We start from the raw sequence: 11,935 nt of genomic DNA on the forward strand, positions 1-11,935 counted from the left end.
AGAGACCATTTAAAGGCTTTTGCAGGTGTTTTGAGTTAATTAGCTGATTAGAGTGTGGCACCAGGTGTCTTCAATATTGAACCTTTTCACAATATTCTAATTTTCTGAGATACTGATTTTGGGGTTTTCATTAGTTGTCAGTTATAATCATCAAAATTAAAAGGAATGAACACTTGAAATATATCAGTCTGTGTGGAATGAATGTATACATTATACAAGTTTCACTTTTTGAATGGAATTACTGAAATAAATCAACTTTTTGATGATATTCTAATTATATGACCAGCACCTGTATACTAGTCCCACAGTTCAGGCTGCTATGTATTCAGAGCACATAAGAAGGTGTTCCCTGACTGGGAATCGAACCCGGGCCACGGCGGTGAGAGCGCCGAATCCTAAACAGACCACCAGGGAACTGTGAGGGTGAACTCTTGTTGGAACAGTAACAGCAACTGTATCAGATATATGTACTATTAATTTTAAAAGGAAGGTGGGTTTATGTGAGACACTCACTTAAATAGGATACAAGAAAGCACTTGACTCTAATGAACAACAGTGAAGCTGTCTGATGCGTCTAACCAACACACAGAGTTGTTTAACTGTTACACCACTTTACCAAATCTGTGAATGAACAAATGGATTCCTAGATTCCTTACTTACCCAGGCAGTCAGCTTCTGCCAGCAGCTCAGTTTGAGCTTATTTATGTCCGTGGGAAGAGCTGGCAATTTTAATGAATTCAGAGCTCTGGATGCCAACTCTCCAAAGGGCCTAGAAATTATTTGACAGGTTGAAGTGAAAATTGCATGCTTTGAGGAGATATGGAGATAAAATGAATTACTGTTTCATTTCCTGCATTAGCATTTTGTGAAATTTGCTGTAATTAATACAAGGTATTCTTTAATATGTTGGCAATTCTAATTTGGTAGAGAATTTTGCAAAATACTGATAAATAGAATATTAGTGTAAATAGTAAATGGCAATTTGTAAACAAAACAAAAAGTAAGATGGTCTTTAAAGGGGGAAAAGAATATTATTTAAAATACTTACTAATTTAAAAATAGAGATACATAAAGAACCAGTCATTGCCAACTTGTTAGAGTTGGCAGCAGCTGGTAACAAGTTGTCTCCTTGTTTGTTACAAGTGGTGTTGAAATAACTCAAACATGCTTCACTTCCCTTTTAACTGTTGTTTAGAAGGCTGTTAAACATGTGATATGGGTCTTCCTGTGGTCAGATAATGAGGCACAGATGAGAAGTATAGGTCAGACAGAAGTCAAGAGGAAGTAATCAGGTATGCAGGTTTGGGTTTTGGCTGCTGATAATGGTAGAACACAGCAGGCCAGTGGTGTAATGGATAACACTTCTGACCACCAGTCAGAAAATTCAAGGTTTGACTCTTGGCTGGTTTGTGAATTTTTAGTTTTGACATTGTGTTCATCCGTTGACCTGCATCACTGTGTTGGTCTGAAGTGGTTATAGCAGACATGAAACACAGTCCATGACCAGATTTATCCAAAGTAGTTTACCTTGGAAGTGTTTAGGGTGGTCTTTTGTATGCAGGGCAATTTATGTCAGAGATTGTGAAAACGCAAGGACAGTGATGAGGAAACAAAAGCACAGAGCAAAGTGGCATCTGAGTCATGAAAAACCTCCCAGAAGTGTTTTATGTGGAAGTGACACTGGAGTTTTTCAGAATCAGATTGGGAAAAAGTGGAAGATCCGTGTTCATTTGGCCAACAAATATATAACTGTGGTTTAGACTTTATTTGTGAAATCAGGTCTTAGTGTAAAATGACCTGTTTTAAACACTAGTTGTATTTCTTCATTAGGCCACATGTTAGTATGTTTGTGGATCATAAAGAGAAGTGTAAAGCTGCTTAGCAAGGCGTTGTAATATTTGAATGGTCACAGCAGTGCAGACAAAAGCCAGCCTCATGGTTTGTTTGAGTGCGCGCTGCAGCTGGTGTCAGCGTGCTCTCAGCAGCATGAGCTGTGGGGGAAGGGCTGCGCCGTGTTGAGCTGAAACATGAATTGGTTTCAGTAGGAAGGGACTTGCATAGCGGGCCAGTGGCGCAATGGATAACGCGTCTGACTACGGATCAGAAGATTCTAGGTTCGACTCCTGGCTGGCTCGTCCGTGTTTTTCTTCTCTTACTGTTTTCTTCAGCTGAAATGCAGCATTAGCAGATGTCTGTTATCAAAATATAATAATAAATAATAATCCCTCTATCGTGTTTTGGTCAGAGGAAACAGATTATCTTACTTGCTGACTTAGTGACAGCGTTCCTTCATATGCAAAGACACAATGCAAGAGATACTATTGACATTAGTTTACATGTTTTACCTTAATGTTTACATTAATACATCTTAATGTTTCTTGCTGTTCAGACAACAGAATATTACAGAATTAGTATCTGAAGCCAAACAATATCAGGGAATGTGTATTTCACATCTTCTTTCACACACATTGTTTGGATTAATTAATCAGTGTGATAAGCTAGAGATAACAAAAGATCTATAGCTTAACAGTGTTGATAAGGCATAGTTGAAATTGACCAGCAATCAGGACATAGATCATTGAAGATTGTACACAGCCTCTCCCATCTCTTTCTTTACTCTAAAAGCCTCTTCTGAGCTTCGGTCTCAATATGACAAACTGTTTTGACTGTCAGCTGTTCCTAGTCTCCACTACTGATTGGCACCCTGTTATGGACAAACTTACTTGGTATTGGTTCAGCGCACCACTTCGTACTATACTACTACAGTTCAGGCTGCTGTACTGTTTTCTATGTATTCAGAGCACATAAGAAGGTGTTCCCTGACCGGGAATCGAACCCGGGCCGCGGCGGTGAGAGCGCCGAATCCTAACCACTAGACCACCAGGGAACTGTGTGAATGCATGATTGTTGGAACAGTAACAGCAACTGAATCAGATATATGTACTATTAATTTTAAAAGGAAGGTGGGTTTATGTGAGACACTCACTTAAATAGGATACAAGAAAGCACTTGACTCCATTTTCCAGACGGTGTGGGGTGTGTCTAATGAAAAATGCTATTCAGTTATAGTATAGTAAATATAGTACCATGTTTTTGGAGCATGTACCACACTAGGGAATAAAGGTCAGGATATATTGACCTATGCTGTTTTTGATTTTACCTTTCTTTATAAAATCTTGCTCTTGACACTGCCAATTTAATGTTATATGTTAAGTGAAATACTAAATGTCAGGACTCTTTATTACTCACAGCAAAGTCCTGGAGACATTATGTACTCCAGTGGAAGTGGACAAAATCAGGTAATTTCAGAACTCTTTCAGAAAAAAAACCTCCTCTGTCCAGCTTCTCTTCCACCCCTCTGTGTTTAGCTCCAAACTAAAATCCAATATCTGAGAATTTATGATGTACCCACATTTGTGTTACAAAAAGCACAACTACTGTCCACGAATACGTGAAGCAGCATGTGAAGCGGCAGCACCACAAATCGTGTTTACTTTCTGTCTCCACACAAGCACGAAACACAATATCAGCATGAGGATACGTAGTCCGTTAAAATGTATTTTCTAAGCATTTCTTCGTCGCCTTCATGTTAAAAGGAATTTCAGCCCTGCTATAGCCATGGTAACGTAACGTTACACCGTGTGTCATCTAACGTTTGGCGGTTTCATTTTTTTTTGTTTATTTAACGGCCACGTATGATCGAGAAAACAGCTGAATCAACATTACAGACAATCTGTGACTGTACAGTCTGAGTCGATTCAGTTATTTTCTTTGCCCCACACTGATGAAATACATGTGATTATCATGCACTGCATATTACTCAATATTGAAATAAAGTAGCCTAATTAATGTCTGACATTGTTATTATCGCAACACATCAGTGACGTGGAAATTTGATTCATTTTAAGATATACTACTATTGTCATTATTTTATTGTGCTTCATCAGGATGATTGAATAAAATATTGATTTATTGATTAGACATGTTTTTGATATTTATTTTGGATAATTTGGTATGTTAATCAAGTAACAGGCAACTTTCCTTTCTTTAGAATACACAAAATAAGTCGTTAGATTAATCGACTAATCAAAAAAATGATTGTTAGATTAATCGACTTGAAAAATAATCAGTACTTACAGCCATAAATAGTGTTTCCATGACCCTGTCTCCCACTCAGTCAATTTGGCCTAACATTTGTCTCTCTCTCTTTCCTGTTTTTTTCCCCCCAGATCCTTTTCTCAGCAGACGATGAAATGGATGAGTCAGATGAGGATGACGTTCGTCGGCTCACTGGCCTGAAGACAGTGAAGAAGAAGAAGCTTCGCATGGGGATCCCTGTTTGAGCTGCGTGGTTAGATGAACTGCCATGATAAAATGTCCTCTGGTAGCTGTTCACCTCACAGGCCCACATACCCATTCCCCGTACCTCCACAGATTTGGTGTCAGCCTTACAGGTTAACACGATCATTTCAAACATAGGATGCCCTTTTGATGACAGAAGAATATACTGTAATTGAATTCCCTTTACTATTGACTCCTGGAGGACTTCTGCATAAACTGTGTCTAACCTGGGATTTAATTGTACACGCTGGGAGATATTTTTGCAGTTAACCGGGCACTTTGGATCACTGTTGCATTTTGACATGGCACTCCTGGGGCCAGTGTTGTGTTTAAAGACACTGTCTAGGAAAAAGAACCTCGCCATCAACATAATATTGTTAAATCCTTTATGTTCGTATAATAGGTAAAGCATTGGTTTCATACTGTCTGGACTTCAGTGGTGGTGTGTCCAGGATCATGTTGGTTGGACAAATCCAAATGGCCACAACAGACCCAACTGCATGCAAACAAAACTGTTGAAGGAGTTGGTTACATTTCGTGGTCTGACTTGTCCTCTAAAGTGATTGTATTCCTGATGTAGATTCCATGGTAACTTTGTCCTTTGTTTTCACATGTAGAGGTACCACCATGGCCTGTGAAATGCATATCTGAGTGTGTGTATATGTTGTGTGTTTAGTTGGGGGCACCTCAAAATTTACGTTACAAATGTTTGAATCACTGTATTGATGCAAATCTAACCCACTCCGGCACAGTTACAGACTTTACCGCTGCATATCTTGTATTTCAAGTTACCTGTGTCAAAGGGAGCACATTAATGCTTGCAGCAGCCTTCCACTTTGTCCTTCTGACTGAGTCTTTTCTGTTAAACTGTTAAACCTCACTGCAAGCACCACACACTGCAACACCTTTCTAATGTCAGCTCAGCCAGTGTTGTCTGTCTGTAAACACAAGCCTGCAGTTGTTTGTGACAGTTTTACTAATGTGCTCTGACTGTGTGTTCTTTGTCTTTGAATGTCTTTTGTTTCATTTTGAGTTGTTGGGTTTTTTAGTATACATTTTGAGTGTTATTTTTGGGCCAAAAAGGTGACTATGCTTGTTCCAAAAGTGTTCTTTATCCCTTCACTCCAACAGGGAGAGTAGAATTGGGAACAATTTCTTGCACAATTTCCCATTCATCACAACTTTCATCTTTCCTTTTGTGTTTGTGTGATTTATTTTGTTGTTGTAGTTACAATAATGTGCCTGAGTGAAATTACCAGCAGGTGTTTTGTTTGTTTGATTTAGTTTTTTTTTTTTTTACTGTTCAATCCAGAGCTCCAGATCTTCAGTCATGAAGCAGCATTCAGCAGGCTCTGATGTTAAGAATGTGACATGCATAGACCTCTAAACTGTTGAATGACTATGGACCAGACAGTCTGGAGAAAGTGTGAATGGGTTTTTTGTGTACATTGTATATGCTATATACAATATACCTGTATGTACGGGCGTGTGCTGAATGCATGTGTGCATAGTCGTGTGGCTGCTGGTCCTCCTATAAAATAAATGGAGAGTGACATAAACTGTGACTGTGATGACTATGGTAATGGTGATGATTTCATTAAGATATTTTTGGCATGTTTAAAGGCGGAAACTACAGCATCTTGTAGCAGTTATGGAAACTCTGCTTAACCAGGACAAAGAGGGCTTTTAGTATTTAGCAAAGTGAAACTACTAGATGATTACAAAGGCAAGTGATGGCGATAAATTGGTGATAAATTATCATTATAAATGCTTTTCCAATAAAGGATGTGATACACTAGCTTGATTACTGAGTTATTTCTACTGCCGTTTGTGTTTCAATATTGTTAAGAGATTTTAGAAAAACATTTATTTATTATTTATTTGTGCGGTTATTCATTTAATTTTGTTTGTATTTATCGATAATGGTGTCATATTTCCTTCTTCCTAAAACATCGCTTGTTTGAGGAAGCATGTAACAAAAACCGCGTTCCCTGACCGGGAATCGAACCCGGGCCGCGGCGGTGAGAGCGCCGAATCCTAACCACTAGACCACCAGGGAAGGTATGATTTACGGAAGACATGTTCCAGAAAAAAAATGACACTGCCTAACTGAAGCATTGTATGTCTACAGGATCACGTTAGTAAACCATATACAGTCTATGGAGTAAACAGAATGGTTGGCGTTGCTGATTCTTTCTTTACCACTAACCCAGCCTCCCGCATTTGACGCATGGGGCACAGAGCTGTGCAGAGTTGCAGTCGCCATTACAGCCACCCGACCTCCAGACAGGATTGTGTGTCCAAAAATAGGTCCAGCTAGTAGACCACTTATAGGTTCTCACAAATTACCTAAAGGAAGACACACAATTACCGTAAGGAGGAGTCATGGTCAACCTTCAGAAGCGCTTACAAAATACATTACAACCCGGCTTCGTCAGCTTCACTTAAAACACAAACACCACTTCTCCACTTTGTATGCCGTGATCTCACCCGCTGCCTGAGACAAGCATATCATTTCTTGTGTTTGTTTTTTCCCTCCATCTCAACACTGTCTGCAAGTACAGTTGTAATATCATAGTTAAAGTTGTTAGAGGAGGTTGAGAGAGATATTTAACAGACTTAGTAATGCTCATTACCTTAAGCTGTGCACTTGGAAAGTATTATATATAACACCTGCACAAACGTGTATTTTATTGGGAGACAGCAGATGGCTAATATGGCAACTTTGACCAGATTCATAGGGAATAATCATACACGTGAGGAGTGAGATGATATGATCTTTTTCATTCCTCAAAGTTTATAAATCTTTAAATCAGGACCGGGGGCGGAACTAGACTCTCAGCACAGTGGGGGCGGAGCTTCGCCCACCTGCTACAAAGTCATATTAACCATGTTTACATGACCTCAGACTCACTCCAAAAGTCCAGAGTCTGTCTGCTTCGCTGGTGCCGGATCAGCCATTCTACTAAATGTTTGTGCTCACACCAGAAGCGTTGCAGTGCGTCCAGGAAACGTCACAGCTTCAAGCAGCACAGCGCAGATGAACCGGGCAGGAAGTCAGACACAGAAACGGCAGAGAATTCAGTTAATTTTCAAAATACAATACCCGTTACAGACTTTTGATCGTATATCAACAATAGTTAAATCGGACAAAAAAGAAACATTTTTACTACGTAGCCTACTTAATCATATTAGAAGCACAAAAAGTAAGCACTAATCACCAAATCAACAAACTCTAAACGGCAAAGTCCGGTAAAACGCTTTTATTCTGAAATTCTCCCTGTGGTAGTTGCTAGATGCACCCGTCAAGACGAGAAACGAGAGCGATCCACAGGGAGCTTTGAATAATGTAGCAGAAGCACAAAAAGACCCTGGGTTGGCCGCCCCCATCCACCAACAATACCTCTACTTATGATCAGGACTCTGTCCCGATTTAAAGATTTATCCTCTCAGTGTGTAAGATTATCCTGGCGCTGTGATGTGATTGAATGAGTGTGCAGGCTTTCAGATTCTCTCTGCGTCACTGAGCTTGTCCTTAAAATTAAAATAGTGAGTCAGTTTGTCCATCACCACATGGTAAACTCCTCAATTTCAGATTATGATGCCAAGTCTTGCCTGTGAAGATTTTCATTCATCCAGGTCATAGTTACCCAAGGAGTGTAAAATCAGTTGCTCGATTTTACCCTCCTTGGATGCCAAGTCTTATGGCTGCTACTGTCTTAACTGTTTGCTTACTTGTTCAGCCCATGATATACCTTGTCCTCAGGAGAATCCAATAAATGAAAACAAAAACACAAAATGGAAACAAAATAAAATCTGAAATGGAGTGTCACATACATTATGTACATTAAATAAACAAAACACATCTTAAAATATTATAGATTTATCCACATAAAAATTTAGGGATTTCAGCAGAAAGAAATTGTTATAGGTGCTAAAGTTCAACACCAATCCACACTTCAATTTGTTTATCTTAATGTAGACCTGCCTTTGCAAAAATGATGTGCATATTTGTTGTTATTTATTTGTTTGCTTAGCACCTGATTATTGCTATTAGAGCTATTACTTTTAGCTTTATTATTTATTAGTTACTGGTACATATAGAAGATCTATTGGGGTTTATGTTGTGAGGCCAGATGTGACCTGACGACTGCTTGTTGGCTATTACTCACATTAGGAGCACACCAGTGGCCTTTATGTAACTAAAACAAGACAGTGGGACAGTTTTCTCTTTTTGGTTCATCCTCCATTTTATTGGTTCTTTTTTTTAACTATCTGAAATGCTTTTTTACAAGACCCAAAAAGACATTCTCTCAGGCTTAAATCAAGTTTTAGCAATGAGCAGGCAGAGTCCCAACCACTGGAGTTGCAGGGGAGGTGTTACTGGGCGGTGGACACTCTTTATTCCCCTTTTAATGCCAAGTTTTACACCAACATTTAAAATAGGGGCTATCTCTGCCAGGGTCAGCATGGGAGGAGGAGGAGGCAGACAGCCCCTTGTGTTGTGTCCGGAATTATCAGCTGTTGGCCTGTAAGCTTATCGTAAAAGATGGGAGACCCGTTCCAGCTGTACCATCCCTCACGTCACACCTAATTATACACACTGACAACAGCCAGAGTGGGACAGAGGGTAGGGGGTCTGACTGACTCATATGGGTCTGGACCAGGACTATATATAATGTCAGGCTTGCTGGGAGACAAAGACACACGCTAGGAAAACAACCACTGAATCCACCACACTGGAAAGAGGAATCAGTACACCAACTTCAATCACCATGTCACAGGTAAACTACATCAGATCAAACATGCTGTTTTGATTGTTTACAGAAATTGAACACAGTGCTTTTGGTGTGAAGACCAATCATTAACACTCTTTGCTTTCTTTTTCACCCTTAATATTTGTAATCTTTCCTTCTTTCTTTACTTTGTCCCAGCCAGGCGAGGTGAAGAAGAAAAAGCGTCCCCCAATGAAGGAGGAGGACCTGAAAGGAGCTCGCAGTAAACTGGGACTGAAGGGCGAGGTCAAGAGCAAGACCTATGAGGTCATGGTGGAGTGTGGTGAGTAAAGCCCTTTACTAATGCTGTTAGTTCCTGAAATACAAGACAAGTGACGTAACACCATGTCAGATGTTAACATTGTACCATCCTTAAAAATGTAATGTTTCTCCACTTAGAATTTGTTTGTATTATTCCTGCTTGGCCTGTAGAATATCACACTTCTTGACAGTTTCATATCGCTTAACTATGTGATTTAACAACTTAAATAGAAGAGACTGATGTTGAGTAATGTTACATGTCATTGTTTCCAAATGCTATGGTTCATTGGCCTCTACCATTAAAAAACAAAAAAGATGACTTCTTTGTCAATAATAAACACATCAAACAATGCTGAAATAAACACAAAAATTAATAAATATTTGAATGGATGAATAATATGATAAAGAAATAAATCAAAACTGAAATAAATACATAGATAAATACTTTAATGCATAATTGAATTATTAAATAAATGCTTTGAAATACAGAAATTAATAAACATAGATTTGTGGAAATGTGAAAATAAATTCTTCTTCTTTGAAAATCATTTTACATGCTAATTTCGACTTAAAATACCACACTGTAAAAAGTAGAAACTAGCATGAAAAATTACTTTCCATGTATTTTTGATGCCTAGGAATTTTTTTCCAACGTCACCATTGGTGCATACATCACTGAGGAAGTACATCAATGAGTCTAAAACATTGCCATTTCTTTGAGGAAGTATATTATCGACTCATTAACAAAAGTGCGTTCCCTGACCGGGAATCGAACCCGGGCCGCGGCGGTGAGAGCGCCGAATCCTAACCACTAGACCACCAGGGAGAGATACAATAAATTTTGCAATCCATTATCACAAAGGGACAACATACAGCTCTTAGTGAAGTTGCACCTGCTAGTTATTGTTGTGCATCTGGCCGCTGTCACGAACATTGTAATTATTAACCCCGCACACAGGAGGCGGGATGAGTTTGGCAGCTTACTACATTCAACAGCAAAGATAACAGTGAAGTCGTGCTAAACAGTCATTGGTGGAATGTAAAACTTTTACTCTAATAAATACTCAATTTCAGTAGGCCTACAGTTTTGTTCAGTAGGCTATTTGTATAGTAGCCTACTGTACTGGAGTACTTTGCCGTTAATACAAGCCCTACCTGTTCACAACTTTTCACATATTGTAGGCCTCAATAGTAAGGGAATCAAATACAGATGTGCAAGTCAGTGAGCCGATTTCGTGTGTTTGCATGTGCATAATAAAGTGCTAATACTAAGGTGCAACTCTCCTTATTATCTCACTGTTTCTTAAGAAATCCGATACTAGTAGGCACAAATGACCTGCTGGTTCGGGGGGGGTGGCACCCTATACCATCTGCCTGATAGTCATGTGAACTGGAAGAGGCAGTTTTTACTGTAAAGACATGAAATTCCATATTATTCAACAGGGAATGAGAGTAGAGCCAGCTCCCGAGAGCACTGTATCCTAAACACAAGACCAGCAGAGCAATGAAATGAAACAGAAACAGTTGTTGCAGACATTTGTGTTCTTACATACCTCCCCTCAAAGTAGAATTAGCATTTTAAGCATCTGCCTTTCTGACCATATATATCTGTGTCTGTGTTCAGAACGTATGGGAAAAGCTGCGCCGTCTGTGTTCAGCGGTGTGAGGACGGGGACAGAGACGGCCCTGGAAAAGCCTGCTGATACCAGAGCTCCTGGAGCTAGTGTGTTCAGCAAGTAGACACACTGCATGATGGAACGATAGCACTGAAGAAACGCGCTGAAGTCTTGAGGTTTCTGAGTCAGTGGTGATGCTGCATAACATGCATTGCAAAAAAAAGTTTTTAATGAATCTGGATTTAAGAGAGGAAGATAGGCTAGCTATGTGCCAGTGGTGTGTGTTTACATTTATGTAAGCAGTTATTGTACTTTGCATTTTGCACAATGCATCAGATGTGGCTTAGGACTGGATTAATGTAGCTGATGAGCTGTAAATTACTTTTTACCTGTATTTATCAGTGTTGACAAAGACTGCTAAAACAATTGCTTATTTGTTCATTTTTTTAACTGAACATTTTTCCTAAATAAATTATTTTCCCCTGTATTGGAATTCAATTTTTTTTATTTGTCAGTTGTGAACCACAAAAGGTGGGTCTTTTCTATCGGATGTATTTAGGGCTTGAAAGAACACCTCCATTTCAACAGCACGATCAAATATTATCTGTTTACATTCACATGCAAATGAGTGGGGGAAGTAGAATATCAATAGCAGGCATGTGATGATTAATCTTAGTCTGATTTGAAAGTCAATGCGAGTTCTTATGTACCGACAAAGTCAGTGCCTCTAAATTATTCAAACTTCCAAGTTTTTGAGGTTTTGGGATGGTGTGTGCCATGCCTAGAGGAAAGTGTTACGAACAAAGGTGTTAGTTGTACATGTAGCTTTTAATTATGAATTATGATGTGTCTTATTGTATTAAATTCAGCTATAGTGTGATGATTCCTTTGTCATTTTAAATTCATATTTATTAAGTTTTAATTAAATAAACTACAGAAAAT

General features: G+C 39.0%; 2 protein-coding genes and 4 non-coding genes across 6 annotated transcripts in view; 3 read left to right on the forward strand and 3 right to left on the reverse strand.

Annotated features, from left to right (window-relative positions):
- Positions 1-6,139, forward strand: part of stimate (STIM activating enhance) — an 18,005-nt gene extending 11,866 nt beyond the window's left edge. The window contains exon 8 of the mRNA XM_046075349.1: positions 4,230-6,139. Coding sequence (XP_045931305.1) covers positions 4,230-4,343 — 114 coding nt within the window. The 3' untranslated portion in view covers positions 4,344-6,139. The remainder of the gene's footprint in view (positions 1-4,229) is intronic.
- On the forward strand, positions 2,063-2,135 carry trnar-acg. The gene has a single exon. It is a non-coding gene; the product is annotated as a tRNA-Arg (tRNA).
- Positions 2,816-2,887, reverse strand: trnae-cuc. Its single transcript has one exon. It is a non-coding gene; the product is annotated as a tRNA-Glu (tRNA).
- A 189-nt stretch (positions 6,140-6,328) lies between the features above and the next one.
- On the reverse strand, positions 6,329-6,400 carry trnae-cuc. The gene has a single exon. It is a non-coding gene; the product is annotated as a tRNA-Glu (tRNA).
- A 2,455-nt stretch (positions 6,401-8,855) lies between these two features.
- mustn1b (musculoskeletal, embryonic nuclear protein 1b) lies at positions 8,856-11,460 on the forward strand. Its single transcript, XM_046075350.1, has 3 exons — positions 8,856-9,125; positions 9,276-9,399; positions 11,002-11,460. The coding sequence occupies exons 1-3, from the start codon at positions 9,117-9,119 to the stop codon at positions 11,115-11,117; spliced, it is 249 nt and encodes an 82-aa protein (XP_045931306.1). The 5' UTR covers positions 8,856-9,116; the 3' UTR covers positions 11,118-11,460.
- trnae-cuc lies at positions 10,132-10,203 on the reverse strand. Its single transcript has one exon. It is a non-coding gene; the product is annotated as a tRNA-Glu (tRNA).
- Positions 11,461-11,935: the final 475 nt, after the last annotated feature.

This window comes from Micropterus dolomieu, linkage group LG18, assembly GCF_021292245.1.
Source record: "Micropterus dolomieu isolate WLL.071019.BEF.003 ecotype Adirondacks linkage group LG18, ASM2129224v1, whole genome shotgun sequence".
NCBI classification, from domain to species: domain Eukaryota; kingdom Metazoa; phylum Chordata; class Actinopteri; order Centrarchiformes; family Centrarchidae; genus Micropterus; species Micropterus dolomieu.

Excerpts from the sequence above, each read along its gene's own strand:
- mustn1b (XM_046075350.1), top strand. Across the intron at positions 9,400-11,001 it reads TGAGGTCATGGTGGAGTGTG|AACGTATGGGAAAAGCTGCG; the intron begins GTGAGTAAAGCC and ends GTCTGTGTTCAG.